Source organism: Hyperolius riggenbachi, chromosome 8 (assembly GCF_040937935.1).
Source record: "Hyperolius riggenbachi isolate aHypRig1 chromosome 8, aHypRig1.pri, whole genome shotgun sequence".
NCBI lineage: Eukaryota > Metazoa > Chordata > Amphibia > Anura > Hyperoliidae > Hyperolius > Hyperolius riggenbachi.
Window position 1 is genome coordinate 292,901,976 of NC_090653.1, and position 22,071 is coordinate 292,924,046.

At 51.2% G+C, this 22,071-nt stretch overlaps 1 protein-coding gene across 2 annotated transcripts; it reads left to right on the forward strand.

The window, feature by feature from the left end:
• Positions 1-1,254: 1,254 nt before the first annotated feature.
• PIGV (phosphatidylinositol glycan anchor biosynthesis class V) lies at positions 1,255-16,269 on the forward strand. 2 transcript variants are annotated; one of them, XM_068249945.1, is made up of 4 exons: positions 1,255-1,711; positions 3,821-3,929; positions 10,171-11,262; positions 15,753-16,269. In XM_068249945.1, exons 2-4 carry the CDS (start codon positions 3,849-3,851, stop codon positions 15,993-15,995), a joined length of 1,416 nt encoding a protein of 471 aa, XP_068106046.1. In that variant the 5' UTR covers positions 1,255-1,711; positions 3,821-3,848; the 3' UTR covers positions 15,996-16,269. The 2 variants fall into 2 exon arrangements, with proteins under 2 accessions (XP_068106046.1, XP_068106047.1); XM_068249946.1 differs by having other exon boundaries at positions 1,255-1,630.
• The last annotated feature ends 5,802 nt before the right edge of the window (positions 16,270-22,071 follow it).

Here is a 22,071-nt window from a genome sequence, read left to right on the forward strand (position 1 = left end):
CGTAATCTGGCAGCAGCCGTTCCCCTAACATACACAATCTGGCAGCTGTTTAATTTGTTTACAGCGGTTACCCAAAAATGCAGATAATCTGACAGTAGTTCCCCCAAAATAGGTATCCAGGGGATATATGTGCCCAGTATATGTAGCCAGGGGTATATGTCCCAAGTATATGTAGCCAGGGATATATGTCCCCAGTATATATAGCCAGGGGTATATGTGCCCAGTATATGTAGGCAGGGGTATATGTGCCCAGTATATGTAGGCAGGAGTATATGTGCCCAGTATTTATAGGCAGGGGTATATGTCCCCAGTATATGTAGGCAGGAGTATATGTGCCCAGTATTTATAGGCAGGGGTATATGTCCCCAGTATATGTAGGCAGGGGTATATGTCCCCAGTATTTATAGGCAGGGGTATATGTCCCCAGTATATATAGGCAGGGGTATATGTCCCCAGTATATGTAGGAAGGTGTATATGTGCCCAGTATATGTAGTCGGGGGTATATGTCCTCAGTATATGTAGTCGGGGGTATATGTCCCCAGTATATGTAGGCAGGGGTATATGTCCCCAGTATTTATAGGCAGGGGTATAGGTCCCCAGTATATATAGGCAGGGGTATATGTCCCCAGTATATGTAGGAAGGTGTATATGTGCCCAGTATATGTAGTCGGGGGTATATGTCCTCAGTATATGTAGTCGGGGGTATATGTCCCCAGTATATGTAGCCAGAGGTAGAGGTGGGCAAACAGTTTGGCTGTGTTAGCCGAACTGTTCGGGCTGCCCAATCTGTCATTTATCTATGCCTCTTACTACTTCCGGGTCGCAATGACCCGGAGTAGTACGTCTGCGCTGCCCGGCGGAGTGCGTCCTAGCGACGCGCTCCCGTTGCCGGGCACTTTCTGCGCATGTGCGTGACGTCACTCATGCGTCACGTCACTCATCCCAGCATTACAATCAGAAAAACTGTCTGTACTTCTCGAATGGAAAAGAAATATAAAAAATAGTGTTGCCGCCTTTAGCCAGCTGTAACGTGATGTACAGAACAGATTATTATTGACACTAAACTGCAAAAAGACTTGTGCATCACCAATCTCTGTAATTACTTTAACAATATATAATGGAAATACCATTTCCCTGTAAGTCCTCCATTGCTATGCGTGACACATGCAGTGCCTGGGCATGCAAGGGTTACACACTGTCTGCACTGGTCATGTGACCCTGTGATGTCACTGTGGGGGGCGGGGTGTGTTTTACTCTAACCAGGAAGAGGTGAAGCAGTAACATTGTATCCTCTCTGCTGCAGGTGGTGCCTTGCTGAGGTCGTGTCCATCCGCCGTCTTCGCTAATCTACGGACAGACATCGCTGCTGGCCTCATGGATTGACGTCTCTCTGCGATGGTCGGTGCTGATGATCTTCCTGAGAGTGGCTGAGGCTGATCGCAGCCCTGCAAGGCGAATATAAGGAAGGGCTCATCAGGGCGACTCGCGATCTGCAACGCTTAGAGCTGAATACTGAGGCCCAACTTAATGGACACGCATCAGATTCCGGAGGATGAAACTATGTAACCACTAGACAGAATATATTATCCACGAGCATTGCGGTGACATGCAGACGAGGAGGGGGAATTGGTGAGAAGATATGTGCGTTCTACGCCGCGCCTTAAACGTCCAATCATCAGCTTCTCCGGCGTTCCTACCGGCAGTAATCGAGTATGTACCCCTTTTATTAAGGCTGGTTTCACACTGGGGCGGAGCATTGTGTAACGTACACATAACGCTACCAAAAACAACATTTGCAGTGGCATGCGATCTAATGCAACATTGATTAGCATTGTTGCTGGATAGTGTAGTACTAGTGCTAAAGGGCTCTGCCTCTGATACAGGAGACCAGGGTTCCAATCTCGGCTCTTCCTACTTAGTAAGCCAGAACCGATTTAGTAAGGAGACCTTAGGCAAGTCTCCCAAAACACTGCTACTGCCTATAGAGCGCAACCTAGTGGCTGCAGCTCTGGAGCTTTGAGTCCTCCAGGAGAAAAGTGCAATATAAATGTTCTGTGTCTCGTCTTGAGCAACAATGTGTGCATCAATGCTTGCGCTCAGGGCCGGTTTCAGCTACAATGTGGTCCCCCTGACCGATCCCCAACAGACCTGACTGCACCCACTATTCTAAAGCAGCATTACAGGCACCTTTGTTGTACCCAACCCCTCCCCCCCCCTTTCCCTGTGGCCCCCAAGCCGGCTGCCTTTCCGGTACTAGTCTAGTTTAGGGGATCCAGCGAGAAACCTCATAGGCAGTATTCCAATCACAGCACGAAGCGTTGTGATTGGCCAAATAGTGTGGGCGTAGTTTAGATGGAGAGGGAGTCGTCCACCCAATCACATTAGCCGGATTTCCTTATGACGTTTCCTGCCGGGTCCCCTAAACCAGACTAGTGCCCAGTATCCCTCCACACAGCTGTATGGTACTGAGTACTCCATGACTCTTTATACAGACTTTCCAAATATTCCCTTATAATTTTTAATTATTAAACATACATATTCATACGTGTTTATGTAATATGCACCATTATGTAACATCAAAACTTATTATAGTGCAGTGTCTCTCAACATTTTATTGGTATGTACCCCTTTTGAAAGCTTGTACTCGCCAAGTACTCCCCCCCCCCCCTTATGGGATGGTAAAGATTGTCTCATGTACCTCTTAATACAGACATACTGTAGTCTGATAAGCCGAGATTCAGACCAGGTCTCCTGTGTAAGGGCTCTGCCTCTGATACAGGAGACCTGGGTTCAAATCTCGGCTTACCATAGACTACGGAATATTGTTTACATAACATTTATCATGTTCTATTAATCTAAATCTTCTATTCCTGATTAACTTTATCTAGCCCCAAGTACGCCGTGGACCCATCAGCAGAGCCCCTGAGGTCAGGGCCGGTTCTAGATTATTGCCGCCAATAAGTTCTAGACTTACTGCCGTCTAGACCCCCTCCCCCGATAGGTAATATAATTGCCCCCAGTATAGGTAACCTGGAGGGGGTACCAGGCAGGAAGGAGAGCAGTGGGCACAGCGGTGGGGTAGAAGGTCAGACCCCTCCCTCCCTCACCTGGGTCCTTCCAGTCTGCGCTCCCCCTTCAGCTATTACCACAGTGTACAGTTATCAGGCAGTGGGCAGGGAAGCGATGACTTACCTCCTTCCGCATTCCAGCGTTGGCTCCACCGCTCGCCACAGTGGAATGCAAGGGGTGGAAAAGCCTCTGACAGATAGTTATCAACCTTGGTATGGCTAGCTTTCACTACAGAGAAGAGAGAGACATTAGTATTAAACATGGGGGCTTAGGGTTAGGTAGATAGGGTAGGACCTGATGGCATATTCATAATCTGGCACACCATTCTGTTGTAGAATTTTTGGTGTGTGTTTGGGATAATTGTCCTGTTGTGTGACACAATTCCGGACAATCTTTAGTTGTTTACAGATGTCCACATAGTTGAATTTGAAATACTTTGCTACACAAAGAAGTCAACTCAATGGCTGCAAGGTGGCCAAGTCATCAGTTCTCCACCACCGCGCTTCACAGTTGGAATGAGGTGTTTGTGCTGATGTGCTGTGTTTGGCTCTTGCCAGATGAGTTGCTGTTCATTCAGTCTCAGAAGTCTTGTGGTTTGTCATTAACCATTTCTGACAAGAGGAAACAGGCCCATTGATTTATATTGGTTATGCGAATCTGCATGCAGAAAACGCATATAGATTAGCTCTAGTGGGAACGGGCCCTAAATATTCTGGGATTACTCAGCTATGTGTACTTTCTCTCTTCCAGATAAGTCCCCTGCTGTGCCAATCAGGAGATGTGGAGACGCCATGACCCGTTTCTGGGCGAGATCATCCGCTTCTCTCTCTTCTGTCGGGGAGCCACACTGACCATACAGGTGACACATCTGGGGCTGCTATGTCCACATGTAGCGCTTTCATCCATGCTTGTTCCAGGTGTAACCGCTGGCTGCATGCTTGTTCCAGGTGTGACTCTGCTGGCTGCATGCTTGTTCCAGGTGTAACCGCTGGCTGCATGCTTGTTCCAGGTGTGACTCCGCTGGCTGCATGCTTGTTCCAGGTGTGACTCCGCTGGCTGCATGCTTGTTCCAGGTGTGACTGCTGGCTGCATGCTTGTTCCAGGTGTGACTCCACTGGCTGCATGCTTGTTCCAGGTGTGACTCCACTGGATACATGCTTGTTCCAGGTGTAACCGCTGGCTGCATGCATGTTCCAGGTGTGACTCCGCTGGCTGCATGCTTGTTCCAGGTGTGACTCTGCTGGCTGCATGCTTGTTCCAGGTGTGACTCTGCTGGCTGCATGCATGTTCCAAGTGTGACTCCGCTGACTGCATGCTTGTTCCAGGTGTGACTCCTCTGGCTGCATGCTTGTTCCAGGTGTGACTCTGCTGGCTGCATGCTTGTTCCAGGTGTGACTCCACTGGCTGCATGCTTGTTCCAGGTGTGACTCCACTGGATACATGCTTGTTCCAGGTGTAACCGCTGGCTGCATGCATGTTCCAGGTGTGACTCCGCTGGCTGCATGCTTGTTCCAGGTGTGACTCTGCTGGCTGCATGCTTGTTCCAGGTGTGACTCTGCTGGCTGCATGCATGTTCCAAGTGTGACTCCGCTGGCTGCATGCTTGTTCCAGGTGTGACTCCGCTGGCTGCATGCTTGTTCCAGGTGTGACTCCGCTGGCTGCATGCTTGTTCCAGGTGTGACTCTGCTGGCTGCATGCTTGTTCCAGGTGTGACTCTGCTGGCTGCATGCTAGTTCCAGGTGTGACTCCGCTGGCTGCATGCTTGTTCCAGGTGTGACTCCGCTGGCTGCATGCATGTTCCAGGTGTGACTCCGCTGGCTGCATGCTTGTTCCAGGTGTGACTCCGCTGCCTGCATGCTTGTTCCAGGTGTGACTGCACTGGCTGCATGCTTGTTCCAGGTGTGTCTCCGCTGGCTGCATGCTTGTTCCAGGTGTGACTCCGCTGGCTGCATGCTTGTTCCAGGTGTGACTCCACTGGATGCATGCTTGTTCCAGGTGTCACCGCTGGCTGCATGCTTGTTCCAGGTGTGACTCCGCTGGCTGCATGCTTGTTCCACGTGTGACTCTGCTGGCTGCATGCTTGTTCCAGGTGTGACTCTGCTGGCTGCATGCTTGTTCCAGGTGTGACTCCGCTGGCTGCATGCTTGTTCCAGGTGTGACTCCGCTGGCTGCATGCATGTTCCAGTTGTGGCTCCGCTGGCTGCATGCTTGTTCCAGATGTGACTCCGCTGGATGCATGCTTGTTCCACGTGTGACTCCACTGGCTGCATGCTTGTTCCACGTGTGACTCCACTGGCTGCATGCTTGTTCCACGTGTGACTCCACTGGCTGCATGCTTGTTCCACGTGTGACTCCACTGGCTGCATGCTTGTTCCAGGTGTGACTCTGCTGGCTGCATGCTTGTTCCAGGTGTGACTCTGCTGGCTGCATGCTTGTTCCAGGTGTGACTCTGCTGGCTGCATGCTTGTTCCAGGTGTGACTCTGCTGGCTGCATGCTTGTTCCAGGTGTGACTCTGCTGGCTGCATGCTTGCTCCAGGTGTGACTCTGCTGGCTGCATGCTTGTTCCAGGTGTGACTCTGCTGGCTGCATGCTTGTTCCAGGTGTAACTCCGCTGGCTGCATGCTTGTTCCAGGTGTGACTCCGCTGGCTGCATGCTTGTTCCAGGTGTGACTCTGCTGGCTGCATGCTTGCTCCAGGTGTGACTCTGCTGGCCGCATGCTTGTTCCAGGTGTGACTCTGCTGGCCGCATGCTTGTTCCAGGTGTGACTCTGCTGGCCGCATGCTTGTTCCGGGTGTGACTCCGCTGGCTGCATGCTTGTTCCGGGTGTGACTCTGCTGGCTGCATGCTTGCTCCGGGTGTGACTCCGCTGGCTGCATGCTTGTTCCAGGTGTGACTCTCCTGGCTGCATGCTTGTTCCAGGTGTGACTCCGCTGGCTGCATGCTTGTTCCAGGTGTGACTCTGCTGGCTGCATGCTTCTTCCAGGTGTGACTCTGCTGGCTACATGCTTGTTCCAGGTGTGACTCTGCTGGCTGCATGCTTCTTCCAGGTGTGACTCCGCTGGCTGCATGCTTGCTCCAGGTGTGACTCTGCTGGCCGCATGCTTGTTCCAGGTGTGACTCTGCTGGCCGCATGCTTGTTCCAGGTGTGACTCCGCTGGCCGCATGCTTGTTCCAGGTGTGACTCTGCTGGCTGCATGCTTGTTCCAGGTGTGACTCCGCTGGCAGCCTGCTTGTTCCAGGTGTGACTCCGCTGGCTGCATGCTTGTTCCAGGTGTGACTCTGCTGTCTGCATGCTTGCTCCAGGTGTGACTCTGCTGGCCGCATGCTTGTTCCAGGTGTGACTCTGCTGGCTACATGCTTCTTCCAGGTGTGACTCTGCTGGCTACATGCTTCTTCCAGGTTTGACTCTGCTGGCTGCATGCTTGCTCCAGGTGTGACTCTGCTGGCTGCATGCTTGCTCCAGGTGTGACTCTGCTGGCTGCATGCTTGTTCCAGGTGTAACCGCTGGCTGCATGCTTGTTCCAGGTGTAACCGCTGGCTGCATGCTTGTTCCAGGTGCGACTCCGCTGGCTGCATGCTTGTTCCAGGTGCGACTCCGCTGGCTGCATGCTTGTTCCAGGTGCGACTCCGCTGGCTGCATGCTTGTTCCAGGTGCGACTCTGCTGGCTGCATGCCTGTTCCAGGTGTGACTCCGCTGGCTGCATGCTTGTTCCAGGTGTGACTCCGCTGGCTGCATGCTTGTTCCAGGTGCGACTCCGCTGGCTGTATGCTTGTTCCAGGTGCGACTCTGCTGGCTGCATGCTTGTTCCAGGTGTGACTCCGCTGGCTGCATGCTTGTTCCAGGTGTGACTCCGCTGGCTGCATGCTTGTTCCAGGTGTGACTCCGCTGGCTGCATGCATGTTCCAGTTGTGGCTCCGCTGGCTGCATGCTTGTTCCAGATGTGACTCCGCTGGATGCATGCTTGTTCCACGTGTGACTCCACTGGCTGCATGCTTGTTCCACGTGTGACTCCACTGGCTGCATGCTTGTTCCACGTGTGACTCCACTGGCTGCATGCTTGTTCCAGGTGTGACTCCACTGGCTGCATGCTTGTTCCAGGTGTGACTCTGCTGGCTGCATGCTTGTTCCAGGTGTGACTCTGCTGGCTGCATGCTTGTTCCAGGTGTGACTCTGCTGGCTGCATGCTTGTTCCAGGTGTGACTCTGCTGGCTGCATGCTTGTTCCAGGTGTGACTCTGCTGGCTGCATGCTTGCTCCAGGTGTGACTCTGCTGGCTGCATGCTTGTTCCAGGTGTGACTCCGCTGGCTGCATGCTTGTTCCAGGTGTAACTCCGCTGGCTGCATGCTTGTTCCAGGTGTGACTCCGCTGGCTGCATGCTTGTTCCAGGTGTGACTCTGCTGGCCGCATGCTTGCTCCAGGTGTGACTCTGCTGGCCGCATGCTTGTTCCAGGTGTGACTCTGCTGGCCGCATGCTTGTTCCAGGTGTGACTCCGCTGGCTGCATGCTTGTTCCGGGTGTGACTCTGCTGGCTGCATGCTTGCTCCGGGTGTGACTCCGCTGGCTGCATGCTTGTTCCAGGTGTGACTCTCCTGGCTGCATGCTTGTTCCAGGTGTGACTCCGCTGGCTGCATGCTTGTTCCAGGTGTGACTCTGCTGGCTGCATGCTTCTTCCAGGTGTGACTCTGCTGGCTACATGCTTGTTCCAGGTGTGACTCTGCTGGCCGCATGCTTGTTCCAGGTGTGACTCCGCTGGCTGCATGCTTGTTCCAGGTGTGACTCTCCTGGCTGCATGCTTGTTCCAGGTGTGACTCCGCTGGCTGCATGCTTGTTCCAGGTGTGACTCTGCTGGCTGCATGCTTCTTCCAGGTGTGACTCCGCTGGCTGCATGCTTGCTCCAGGTGTGACTCTGCTGGCCGCATGCTTGTTCCAGGTGTGACTCTGCTGGCCGCATGCTTGTTCCAGGTGTGACTCCGCTGGCCGCATGCTTGTTCCAGGTGTGACTCTGCTGGCTGCATGCTTGTTCCAGGTGTGACTCCGCTGGCAGCCTGCTTGTTCCAGGTGTGACTCCGCTGGCTGCATGCTTGTTCCAGGTGTGACTCTGCTGTCTGCATGCTTGCTCCAGGTGTGACTCTGCTGGCCGCATGCTTGTTCCAGGTGTGACTCTGCTGGCTACATGCTTCTTCCAGGTGTGACTCTGCTGGCTACATGCTTCTTCCAGGTTTGACTCTGCTGGCTGCATGCTTGCTCCAGGTGTGACTCTGCTGGCTGCATGCTTGCTCCAGGTGTGACTCTGCTGGCTGCATGCTTGTTCCAGGTGTAACCGCTGGCTGCATGCTTGTTCCAGGTGTAACCGCTGGCTGCATGCTTGTTCCAGGTGCGACTCCGCTGGCTGCATGCTTGTTCCAGGTGCGACTCCGCTGGCTGCATGCTTGTTCCAGGTGCGACTCCGCTGGCTGCATGCTTGTTCCAGGTGCGACTCCGCTGGCTGCATGCTTGTTCCAGGTGCGACTCTGCTGGCTGCATGCCTGTTCCAGGTGTGACTCTGCTGGCTGCATGCTTGTTCCAGGTGTGACTCCGCTGGCTGCATGCTTGTTCCAGGTGCGACTCCGCTGGCTGTATGCTTGTTCCAGGTGCGACTCTGCTGGCTGCATGCTTGTTCCAGGTGTGACTCCGCTGGCTGCATGCTTGTTCCAGGTGCGACTCCGCTGGCTGCATGCTTGTTCCAGGTGTGACTCCGCTGGCTGCATGCGTGTTCCAGGTGCGACTCCGCTGGCTGCATGCTTGTTCCAGGTGCGACTCCGCTGGCTGCATGCTTGTTCCAGGTGCGACTCCGCTGGCTGCATGCTTGTTCCAGGTGCGACTCCGCTGGCTGCATGCTTGTTCCAGGTGCGACTCCGCTGGCTGCATGCTTGTTCCAGGTGCGACTCCGCTGGCTGCATGCTTGTTCCAGGTGCGACTCCGCTGGCTGCATGCTTGTTTCAGAGCAGGAACGTTTCTTACTCATTTATAACACCTGCACTAATCTAGTGACTGCCAGCAAACTCTGACGTACCTGACAGTACCTGGTAAAGCTAATGGGAAGTGAAAAAACAACAACACAGGTACTTCCCTAAGGAGAGGGAAGGCTCTGGGTCCTGTAGAGCATTCCTGTTCTCCTCACAGAAGACGGGCAGCTCCATACTGTGCATGCGTGAGGGAGGGCGCTTGCACATGCGCAGTACAGAGCCGTCCATATTCCGGAGCACTCAGGCTCCTAAAGACTGCAGACGCCTCTCGCGGCAGGGGATTTAAACCGGGTAACCAGCGGGGGATCGAGTGGAGCGGGAGGGGATCAGGAAGGCTCTTCAGGACCCAGAGCCTTCCCTCTTCTTAGGTAAGTATCTGTTTGTTTGTTTTTTTGCTTCCCATTTACTTTAAAGAGACTCTGTAATTAAAAAAAAAAAAAACCCTGGGGGGTACTCACCTCGGTAGGGGGAAGACTCTGGATCCGATCGAGGCTTCCCCCGTCCTCCTGTGTCCCACGCCGGTCTTGCTGCAGCCCACTGAATGCACAGCCGACAATTTGTCAGGCAGTGCAATATTTGCCTTTCCCTGGCTCCAGCGGGGGCGCTGTTGCGGCTCTCCGCTCGGAAATAGGCAGAAATAGCCGATCTCAGTCAGGTCTGCTCTACTACTCAGGCACAGGAGACTTGCTCCTGCGCAGTAGAGCGGACCCCACTGGGATCGGCTATTTCCGAGCCGAGAGCTGCTGCTGCGCCTGCGCAGGACCTGGGAAGGTAAATATTTACGTGGCCGCTGTTCGGAGGGGCACAGTGAGACCGCCGTGGGGCACAGGAGGACAAGGGGGAGCCAGGATAGGATCGGAAGGCTTCCCCCTCCTGAGGTGAGTATCCCCCTGGGGAATTTTTTAATGTTTCAGATCCTCTTTAAAAAACACTGTGGAATGGCGGTGCTTCCCTTGTACCTGAAAGGAAAGTATTCAAGCTGCAATAATGTTTGACAGTTGCAGTAAATAGAGCTGAACTGAAAGCATAATTTTCATTAACTAACTCAGACGTTTCCATTACTGATGCCCTTTGTCTGTCTCTTCCCCATAGGTACTTCTCAACCTCCTGATCCCTGATCACGCCGCTGACGCCTTCTCTCCACCCAAAGCCCCGCCCAGCTCTCTTGCGGACTGGTTGGTGGAGTTCCTGCTGAGCGGTTTAGGACGGTGGGACGCAGAGCACTTCCTGTTCATTGCGGAACATGGATACCTCTACGAGCACAACATGGCCTTCTTCCCGTTACTCCCCATGCTTGTTGCAGGGCTTGCGCGGGGGCCCCTCCTGCCCCTGGCTGGCCTGCTGTCCCTGCGGAGCCGGCTGCTGCTCTCCGCCGCCGCGCTGAACTGCGTGTGCTCCACCCTGGCCGCCGCCTTGCTCTACCTCCTGGGGTGTGTCACCCTACAATCCCGCCGCACCTCCTTCCTGGCCGGCCTGCTGTTCTGTATGAGCCCTATTTCTGTCTTCCTGACTGTCTCTTATTCCGAGAGCCTCTTTGCTGCGACCACCTTCAGTGGCTTGTGGCTCCTGCAAAAGGGCGGAGTCCTGGCGGGCAGTGCTGCTCTCTCATTGGCCACGGCGGCGCGCTCCAACGGGCTGGTGAACGTCGGCTTCCTCCTCTATTCCGGGCTAAAAGTTTTGCTCCACAGAAGAGACAATTTTGGACCCCTAATGAGAAGACTGTGCGGAATTTTACTGCTGATTCTCCCATTTGCCCTCTTCCAAAGTTACTGTTACTTCAGATTTTGTACCGCCCCCGAGGAAGGGGATCTCGTACCGCAGGATCTGGCACACCTGGCTGAGGACAGGGGATACCGCCTACGCGGACCGCCCTTCCCCGCCTGGTGCTCCTATCGGCTCCCCCTGGCTTATTCCCACATCCAGAGCGAATATTGGGGTGTCGGATTGTTCCGCTACTTCCAGCTACAGCAGTTACCCAACTTCCTGTTGGCGGCCCCCGTGGTGACGCTCGGAGCCTGTGCCGTACTGCAGTACGTTTCTTGTAACCTGGAGACCTGCCTGACGCTGGGATTGGTGGAACGTCAGAAGAAACCGCGCTCTGGATTCTACGGGCCTCGAGTATTCGTCCACGTGGCTCACCTGGCTTTCCTGATGGGATTCGGAGTCCTGTGCATGCATGTGCAGGTAGGGGAGGGGTCCTGACTACAGAGAGGGGAGGGGTCCTGACTACAGATAGGGGAGGGGTCCTGACTACAGATAGGGGAGGGGTCCTGACTACAGATAGGGGAGGGGTCCTGGCTACAGATAGGGGAGGGGTCCTGACTACAGATATGGGAGGGGTCCTGACTACAGATAGGGGAGGGGTCCTGACTACAGATGGGGAGGAGCACCTGACTACAGATGGGAGGGAGCACCTGACTACAGATGGGGGAGGAGCACCTGACTAGATGGGGGAGGAGCACCTGACTATAGATGGGGAGGAGCACCTGACTATAGATGGGGAGGAGCACCTGACCATAGATGGGGAGGAGCACCTGACCATAGATGGGGAGGAGCACCTGACCATAGATGGGGAGGAGCACCTGACCATAGATGGGGAGGAGCACCTGACCATAGATGGGGAGGAGCACCTGACTACAGATGGGGGAGGAGCACCTGACTACTGGTGACCAATGAGATGTTAATAATTTCAGCTCACACGCACATTTCGAAGGCCGGTCATATGTACTGCCTGTTGCTTTTGGTTGGTCGATTCCAAACCGCATACAATTTGCATCCAAACTGAAATAAGCATCTCGATGACCATATTAAGCCCTCTGGCTGAGACGTGGGAGTGACAGGAAGGTGGGTGAGTCTGCTGCCCCGTAAATTAAGTCAGTATATGAAAAATCAATTTGTTGCATAGAATAAGAGTTGGAAAGTTTTGAGGCTCCGACCCTCCTGGTTATTTCAGTTACGGGTGGAGTCTGGTCGCTCTAAGTTCTTGAAGCCCTGTCTTAATGATACAGGAGGGGGGAGGTTTTAGGGTTATACTTGCCCCCTCTCGCTCTGGCAAACCCCATCTGCATTGCTGTGGCCCACTCTTAGCTCAGCAGCTGGTACCCTATCTGGTGGCATTGCAGAGCTGGGGGCGGCCATGGCAATACAGGCGGAGGTTTCCAAAGGGGAGCAGACTTCGGAAACATGGCTGTGATTGCGTTCCTGAGGAGGAGGGCGGAGCTTCTCCAGTGTAACAAATTACAGCCAATCAGGTGAGTAGTTATAGTTTATCATCTCTAGCGAGGGGGGCATCAACAAACACTAAAAAGGCACTGCAGAGTATAAAGGTGGCCATACATCGACAATGCGACCAACTTCGGTCCAAAATTGGTCACATGTATCGATCGGACATGTTGCAAGATGTCGGGACGACCTGCAACAGCGAGCGATATAAGGACGTGCGACGAAACCCCCCAGCGCTGTCCCCCCCCCTAATGTAAAATGTCCCCCCCCCCCCCCGTGCCTAGTGCAGTATACTTTACCTGTCTGTGTCCACCACTGACTCTGGGCTCTATCCGCAATCTGCACACACGCGCCTCACGTGGTTGCTGGAGTAACGTGGGCGTGTGTGACGTCACATGTAAGCGGATTGTGGGTGGAGCCAGCAGCAGAACCGGACAGGTAATGTATACAACAAATTTTACATTAGGAGGGGCAAGTATGGGGCCGGTGAGGTGGTGGATGCGGCGTCACAAGGCCGATTCTTGAGAGATTCCATGCTGAAATCGCTCGGGAATCGGTCTGTGGTGTATGGGCAGCCGACAGATCTCTCCGATCAGTGAGAGATCCGTCTCTTGGTTGATCTGTCCATACATTGGCCTCAATTTACTAAGCTTATCTCCTGTCTTTAATAACTCTTCTAGAGTTGTTACCATGGTAATAAGGCATGTAGTATTCAGGAAACATTTTACCTCAGGCAAGCCTAAAGTTAACTCTTCTGTCTTTAAGTTAACTCTTCAATCCTTAAAATAACTCCAGAGTTAAAGACAGGCTGTTTATTAACTGCGTGTGAAAATAACTACAGAGGAGGTAAAATAACTACAGAGGAGGTAAAATAACTACAGAGGAGGTAAAATAACTACAGAGTAGGTAACTTAACTACAGAGGAGGTAAAATAACTACAGAGTAGGTAACTTAAGGAATGAAGAGATAAGATAACTCTCTTTTTGCTTGCCTTATTATCTCCAGCATGATCTTAGTGAACTGAGGCCAGTGTCTGATATATGGGTAACTTAAAGTGAAAATTAAGTGAAACCAAAAAAAAAAGTTTAAACTTACCTGGAGCTTCTACCGGCCCCCTGCAGCCACCTTGTGCCCACACCGGGACAAATTGATCCTCCGGTCCCTTGCCACGGCTCAGTTTTGGTTTTGGAGACTGAGCCTGCACGGCCCTAGCAGCGCAGGTCCTCGATCACGCTCCCAACGCACAGGCACAGTGGCTTGGCAACAGGCTCAGTCGGCGAAAAACTAAATGGAGCCGTGATGGGGAACCAGAGGATCGTCTTGCGCCGGCGCCGCACAGGGCGACTGCTGGGGGCCGGTAGAAGCCCTAAATTTTTTGTATTGTTTTGTTTTTTTTTCACTTAAAGGGGCACTACAGCGAAACATTGAAAATATGTGCAAACATAGACAAATACAAAGTATGTTTTTTTCCGGAGTAAACTGAGCCATAAATTACTTTTCTCCTATGTTGCTGTCACTTACAGTAGGTAATAGAAATCTAAAAGAAACGTCAGGTTTTGGACTAGTCCATCTCTTCATAGGGGATTCTCAGTAAGGCTTTTATTCTTAATAAAGATATTCCCTAAAAAGGATGTAAACAATGATGCTGGCCAGCCTCCCTGCTCGCTACACAGTTTTTTGGCAGTTGTATAGAGCAACTGCCATTCACTAAGGCCTGGTGCACACCAAAAACCGCTAGCAGATCCGCAAAATGCTAGCAGATTTTGAAACACTTTTTCTTATTTTTCTGTAGCGTTTCACCTACCATTTTGCGGTTTTGTGTAGCGGTTTTGGTGTAGTAGATTTCATATATTGTTACAGTAAAGCTGTTACTGAACAGCTTCTGTAACAAAAACGCCTGCAAAACCGCTCTGAACTGCCGTTTTTCAGAGCGGTTTGCATTTTTCCTATACTTTACATTGGAGGCTGAAACGCCTCCGCAATCCAAAATCTGCAGCAGCCCGGGAGTATGTGTTTCTGCTAAACGCCTCCCGCTCTGGTGTGCACCAGCCCATTGAAATACATTACCCAAGCGTATCCGCACCTGCAAGCGGATCGCAAAACGCTGCCGAACCGCTCTGGTGTGCACTAGGCCTTAGTGCTTTTGAAAATAATTAAATCCCTGAGAATCCCCTATGAAGAGATGGACTAGTCCAAAACCTGTCACTTCTGTCAGATTTCTACTACCTACTGTAAGTGACAGCAACATAGGAGAAAAGTCATTTATGGCTCATTTTACTCTCATACTTTTTATTTGTCTATGTTTGCACATATTTTAATTTCTCGATTTTTCGCTGTAGTGTCCCTTTAAGTTTCACTTTAAAGAGAAACCGTAACCAAGAATTGCACTTCATCCCAATCAGTAGCTGATACCCCCTTTCCCAGGAGAAATCTGTTCCTTTTCTTAAACTGATCATCATAGGGCGCTGTATGGCTAATTTTGTGTTGAAACCCCTCCCACAGTGTGATGTCATCACCAGGGTGCTGACATCACACTGTGGGAGCCTTGTTGCATTGTGGGAAATAACAGCTGTAACCAACTGCAAAAAATGCAGCATCTCCTTCCAGTGGCATCACCTGCCAGCAGTAAAAAGGTCTTCATGCGATAAATGTCAGAATGTAAATCGGGGAGAGGAAAGATTTTACAATGAGCAAACGCTAATTAAATAATTTATACATAATTATTGTAAAAATGAAGCACTTTTTTATTACATTACCTTCACTGGAGTTGCTCTTTAAGTTTCACTTTAACTGTGCCCTCCTTAGACAAAAGGCATTCGCAAATCTGGCCTTTACACCAGCATGAAGCAACCCCCATGATGCATCACTTCAGAGCATGTGATTAATGGTATAGAGCCATATAATGCTATATAGACATGGCCAATGAGATTGCAGTAATTCTGTCTTTCATGCAAGTTTAATGTAAATTGTATGCATTTTGGAATTGGGCCAGTTACAATCAGCAGGGAGAGCACTTGATTGACCTAATTTCACACTGCATACAATTTGTATTAGGCCTGGTTCACATCTACTTAGCGCAGATGGCAGTGTGATCAGAACACAATGCGTACGATCACACGCCATCTGCGCCGTTACCCACTGCGCTGCGGATCCCATCCATCGACAGTGATGGGATCAGCTCTGCGCTTGCGGGTAGAATGCATGCAGCAGTACACAAGCGCATCATAGCGCATTGTACTGCTGAGCAGCGCATATAATGTGAACGGCAGAAGGGCTGTCTATGCCCACCGTGTCATATGCGCTTCCGAATGCGCACTGAAGCGTGTATGTTGTGAACGAGGCCTTGGATTTGCATGCAAGCTGGAATTTTAGCATCTCATTGCCTGCCTGTAGTAACTATGGAGGATTCTTCTGTACTGAGACAAGCAGTGACACGTTTTCTCCCCCCGCAGGTGGTGACGCGGCTGCTCTTCTCCTCCTGTCCGGTGTTGTTCTGGTTCTGCGCGCTCATGCTGGAAGAGGAGGAACCCTGGGTCTGGGGCCTGCAGAGGAATGAGGCGGCTTGCAATCCGGCCATGCGACTTCTGCGGTCCTGGACTTCACTGCAGAGGCGGAGCCGGGTCCTGCTGGGGTACTTCCTGGGCTACTGGGTCATTGGGACAGCGTTACACGTCAACTTCCTCCCATGGACGTAGTGCTCTGCGTAGGGGTGTGACATAATAATCCGAACATTTGTACAGCACTTTTCTCCTGTCTGACTCAAAGCGCACAAGAGCTGCAGCCACTAAGGGCATGCTCAAAAGGCCACCCTGCAGTGTTAGGGAGTCTTGCCTAAGGACTCCTTACTGAATAGGTACTGACCCTAGCCAGGATTCAAACCCTGGTCTCCCATTAACCAGTACACTATCTAGCCACTTTACATGAACGGATAGAGTACGGTGTAAATAATAAATATTTATAGAAAGATGATCCGGAGGGTGTCAGTGTTTTTGGGGAGGTGTCTGACTGGTGACAGCGAGACAAGGATTCTCATATCCAGCTCATGGTGCAGCCAAAGGCCCGGTAACTTCAGCTGTAAAGCAGAGTGTTCTGTACATGCAGTATAACAGGTTAGAACTCTTTACTGAAGAAAAACATGCAGAGATAAAACATACAACACCATCAGGAAATGTTGCTTACTTAGAACAGAGAGTGAATACAGGAAATCACAATACCATAGAGATCATTGCATAATTTTACATACAGGGGAGAAACAATAGACCCTGCAAGGGATGCAGCCGCAGGGGGGCCCAGAAGCCAAAGGGGGAAGAAGTTTCTTTTCCCTGTCCCGAGAGACTGACAAGGGCACAGGGAGAAAAAAAAACTTTCTGCTCTCTGCACAATTGTTCTAATGACTGCATCTGCTCAGCCACTGTTAAGGAATCATAGAAAGTTGTGCAGACAAAGATTTGTAGACAGTCCCTACTCAGTGTGCAGCAGACTCTTGTGTACAGTGCCCAGCCCCCAGCCTCTACCCTTTCCCAAGTGCTGTGTACTGTAGTGATGTTGAAGGAGTCTGCAGAGCCCTGCCCCCTGCCTCTCTACCCCCTCCCCAAGTGCTGTGTACTGTAGTGATGCTGGAGTAGTCTGCAGAGCCCCGCCCCCAGCCTCTCCACCCCCCTCCCCCCAAGTGCTGTGTACTGTAGTGATGCTGGAGGAGTCTGCAGAGCCCCACCCCCAGCCTTTCCACTCCTCCCCAAGTGCTGTGTACTGTAGTGATGCTGGAGGAGTCTGCAGAGCCCCGCCCACAGCCTTTCCACTCCTCCTCAAGTGCTGTGTACTGTAGTGATGCTGGAGGAGTCTGCAGAGCTCCGCCCCCAGCCTCCCCTCCCCAAGTGCTGTGTACTGTAGTGATGCTGGAGTCTGCAGAGCCCCTCCCCCAGCCTTTCCACTCCTCCCCAAGTGCTGTGTACTGTAGTGATGCTGTCTGCAGAGTCAGTTCTGCTCCATCACAGGTGGGCAGAGTGAGTGTAATAAGCTGAGACTGGGAGCTCGTCTGTCGGTTTTCTGTATGCGTTTTCTGCACACCGTGTCTGTATGTGTGAAACATGCACGTTTTATCACAGAAGCTAATGGGATTGATAGAGAAAATGCCTGCAGTGCTGCACTGCTTTTATCTAGATGGGGAAACACATTCAGAGTCGGAACCCACTAGAGCGATTTCTTTGAGCATTTAGGGAATGATTCAAACTGCTAGCGATTTCCCTAAACGCTCAGCTAATGTTAATGAATGGATGGGCCAAATTCCACTGGAGCGATTGCGATGATCAAAATCGCAAACTCAGGACATGCAGCATTTTTGAACGTTAACGTTTCTGCAATGTAAAGGATATAAACGCTGGTGTAATCACTCGTCAAAACCTACACAGAGCGATTTTGCTAGCATTTTTAAATTACTGCACACTGTAAAAAAAAAAAAAAAATGAAAATTAATTGAAAGGACCAATAAGAATTAAAATCGCAAATCGCTACTCTATCGCTGGCAAAAGCTTACACTTTTTAAAATCGCTACCAAAATCGACAGAAAAGGCTCCTGAAATCGCGTACAAACCGCTCATTAAAAACGCTAGCGATTGTGATAGCGATTTGAATGATATTTGTATTGGGTTGGGTTCCAGGTCTTAAGTGTGTGCACTAGCCAGTTGAATAACATTGGTTCTCGGGGGGAGGGAGGGGGCCTCTGCTGCCATTTGCAGAGTCACGTGACTGGGTGGGCTCCTCTGCTTGGCGGGGAATTGTGTGTTTGTGTGTGTGTGTGTGTGTGGGGGGGGGGGGGGTATTTATTGGTGGGCTGCACTTGCAGGGGGAGGGGGTTAAGTGGGGCCTATAGAGTAAACCCAGGGGGCCCCATGCTATCTTAGTGCAGGGGGGCCCCATGCATTCTAGCTATGCCCCTGCAGACAGTCCCATCTTGTGGTTACTGCAGTTTAAAGTCATTCTGATGATACTGCCACCAAGATGGGCCCAGGATTATACAGTATTTTAGTAGAAGTTTTATTACAAATTTACAGTAAACATGGCTATTTCCAGCCATTCCCAGCTTCAGGTGGCAAATATACAGACGCAGTATGTCTCTATGGCAGCGGTCACACTGACACTCAGTCACCATTGCATTCTGTAGGTGCTGCTTTCAGCGTGTTAAAGTGGATCTGAACTCATGCAGAGAGCAGAAGGTGCATGTTATATTCTGAATAATATGGTATCTTACCTTCAGCATCAGAAACGCTTCCTATGCATTCGCGCACGCAGCAGCGTAAAAGGGCCCTTACTGAGAATTCCTGAAGCCAGTAGAAAATATAGCCGGTCTCTCAGAATGCTCTAGGTGTAGAATTCCACATAGTTAAACGGCCTAGGTTAAGCATTACTGGGGGTGCATACATACCAAGATTCAGCCATATATAGATACAGTAAGGGTTTCTGATGATGAAATCGGAAAAATTAACCTATAAAAGTGGTATCCATATCTTTGCATATGCATTCTACTATATGTCACTAGTCTACAGTGTCTGTTTAACTTCTTTGCGACTGCTCCATGCCAGTTGGCGTGAAGTCCTGGGGCAGGGTTTGGCAGAAGATCTTCAATGATGGAGCTCCGCTCTGTCATTAGTCTCCCAGTGGCGATCGCCGCAAGGAGACTGTTAGACAGCAAAACCGCCGTCTATGTACAATGTACAGCGCTGCGATCTATGGCGTGCGGCGATTGACACGCATGGAGGCAGAGCTGCAGCTGAAAGCTCTGCCTCCCCGGTCAGCAAAATCCATGACCAAGAAAACCGTGGATTTTGCAGAGGGGATTTGGGGGTATAAGCCCCTCTTTTTGCCGCGGGATAGCGGCGGTTTAGCAGGGTTTATACTGTTTAACATTAAACAAGTGGAATTAGATTCGCTTCAGAGTCTCTTTAAGTGGTTAAGTAGGAATCATGGAAGTGTTTGACTTCTCCCTGAAATCGATTTGTCGCTATTGAGATGGTCAATGAGATGAGAAATATTCAGCAATATTATTGGATATGGTGCTCGCAGACACGTCCCCCTCTGTGTACAAGCATGGCCTCGCTGTACGGCCGCACAGGACGCCCGGAGCCTGCCCAGTATCTCGGAGCCGCTCCTGCTCTGGTTTTTCTTCCATACGTACTATTGCTCAGCCGCAAAGTGTTTTTTCAACAAATTCTTAAAGAGAAACCGTGACCAAGAATTGAACTTCATCCCAATCAGTAGCTGATACCCCCTTTCCCATGAGAAATCTATTTCTTGTCTCAAACGGATCATCAGGGGGCTCTGTATGGCTGATATTGTGGTGAAACCCCTCCCACAGTGTGATGTCAGGGCCACGGTGCTAACATCAGACTGTGGGAGCCTTGTTGCATTGTGGGAAATAACAGCTGTTTCCAACTGCCAGAAAAGCAAGCTGCATCTCCTTCCACTGAGATCACCTGCCAGCAGTAAAAATGTCGCCATGTGATTAGTGTCAGAATGTGAATCGGGGAGAGGAAAGATTTTACAATGGGCAAACACTGACTACATCATTTATACCTACAGTAATTATTGTAAAAATTAAGCACTTTTGTTCATTACATTATTTTCACTGGAGTTCCTCTTTAACTTGAGTCTCTACCATCTTGCTACATTCCATAGTTAAAGGGTATTGAGGAAAGTGAGGCAATACACTTTCTGCTTTCCGTTTAAAGGGGTACTATGGGGAAATTATGCTGTTCCATTATCTCCACCATCAGTTATTTAATGTGGACAGCATACTGTCATGACATATGTTAGCACACAGAGAGAATCTAATTATTGGTGATCTGCAGTATCACCAAGAATGCAGATATATACCCGATTATGGGTGATCTGCAGAATCACCGATAATACAGATATATTGCTAACCTCTGGGCACGACAGCAAAAGTAACACAATAAACACAGTAAAATAACAGAAGTGTGGAAATATCCACCACACGGTAATTCCTCAGAGGTGTGGTTACCTCTGAATGGGAACCCCGTGAGTGAGATCCTCTAACCAGGCTGAGTGAGGAATCTCGACCCCTAGCAGTAATCGTCTGCTTGGGGCAGGCATCTCGGAGAGGCAAGCCTCAGAGATAACCCTCCAGTGGGAGACGGTCCACTGAAGGGAGAAAGGTCAGACAGGCAAGGGTTCGGCAACAGAGATGGCGGCAGCGGTACAGGAGCGGAAGACAGAAAAGTAATCGGTAATCAGGCAGAGGTCGGCAACAAGAATCAGATAGGCAAGGTACAAGATCAGCAAGAGATAGAGTAGTCAGGGATAGCCAGAGTCAAAACACAGATCAATATACAATAATTCCTAAGCTAAGGTGTGAAATCCTTAGTATCAACACCAGGGCACTGCACTAAGGTCTGAGCGCTAACACAACAGTGTATTCACGACAGCAGACAACTTGCTACTGACAGGCAAGTTGTATTTGTAGCTGGAGGGCTACTCAGCGCCGCCCCAAAGCCCCAACCAATCAGGACACCTCCTGAGGTCAGCTGACTATTGAGTCAGCTGAGCCTCCTACGTAGGAGGTAAAAGTCCTGCCTCCTAGCGCGCGCGCGTGCGACCCTTTGCCCCTGAGAAGTGGAGAGGCCAGGCCCCGGGTCCGCGTCCGCTTGCGGAGAGAATTCCGCCTGCCACCATGCGAAACCCGCCACCGTGTCGCCAGTCGCGGCGGCGGTGTCCCTCGCAGAGTGTGCCGGCTGCTCCGCACGAGTGACGGAGTCAGCCGGCTGGGAAGCGGAGACCGCCGCCATGCTGCCCAGCGCGGCGGCGGCGGTCCCGCTAGTTCTCACACATTTCATTATAGAGCTTGTGTTAAAAAATTGCTCTTAACACCAATTCTACTCTCCTACACAGCTGAGCTGCATCATTAAGGCCATGGACTGTTGAGCTGTGTGCTCAGCAAGCAGTTTCCAGGCAGCAGTAAGCAGATACCAGGCAGCAACAAGCAGTTGCCAGGCAGCAGTAAGCAGATACCAGGCAGCAGTAAGCAGATACCAGGCAGCCGGTGGGACTGGGCAGTTGTGAGCATTTGAGAGACAGGTACTTATTCGTTTGCCGTGCGCATCCGGCAGGTGGCAACAAAACTCCACCAGAGTTACATCTTTCCCTACTATCCATGTCGGCCTGGAGAGGGAAAAGTAATTAGAGCCACCTGCCGGATGTGCCCGGCTAACGGATAAGTACCGAGAGACATTTCACTGCTTATCATCATTCTGTTGAAAAGAGGCCCAAGGCCTCTATTCCATGGACAGTTGATAGGCAGTGAAATGCCTCTCAAACTCTCACAACTGCCCACTGCTGCCTGGCAACTACTTATTGCTGCCTGGTAACTGCTGCCTACTAACTGCTTGCTGAGCACAGAGTTCAACAGTCTTTGAAAAAGAGGCCTAAGGCCTCTATTCCACAGGCAGTTGATAGGCAGTGAATTGCCTCTCAAACTCTCACATCTGCTCATTGCTGCTTGGTAACTGCTCACCGTTGCCTGGTAACTGATTGCTGAGCAAACAGTTCAACTACTTGTGGAAAAGAGGCCTAAGGCCTCTTTTCCACGAACTGTTGAGCCGTGTGCTGAGCAAGTAGTGTTGGGCGAACAGTGTTCGCCACTGTTCGGGTTCTGCAGAACATCACCCTGTTCGGGTGATGTTCGAGTTCGGCCGAACACCTGACGGTGCTCGGCCAAACCGTTCGGCCATATGGCCGAACTAAGAGCGCATGGCCGAA

Excerpts from the sequence above, each read along its gene's own strand:
- PIGV (XM_068249945.1), top strand. The coding sequence starts at position 3,849 with ATGTGGAGACGCCATGACCCGTTTCTGGGCGAGATCATCCGCTTCTCT. Across the intron at positions 3,930-10,170 it reads GAGCCACACTGACCATACAG|GTACTTCTCAACCTCCTGAT; the intron begins GTGACACATCTG and ends TCTTCCCCATAG. Across the intron at positions 11,263-15,752 it reads TCCTGTGCATGCATGTGCAG|GTGGTGACGCGGCTGCTCTT; the intron begins GTAGGGGAGGGG and ends CTCCCCCCGCAG.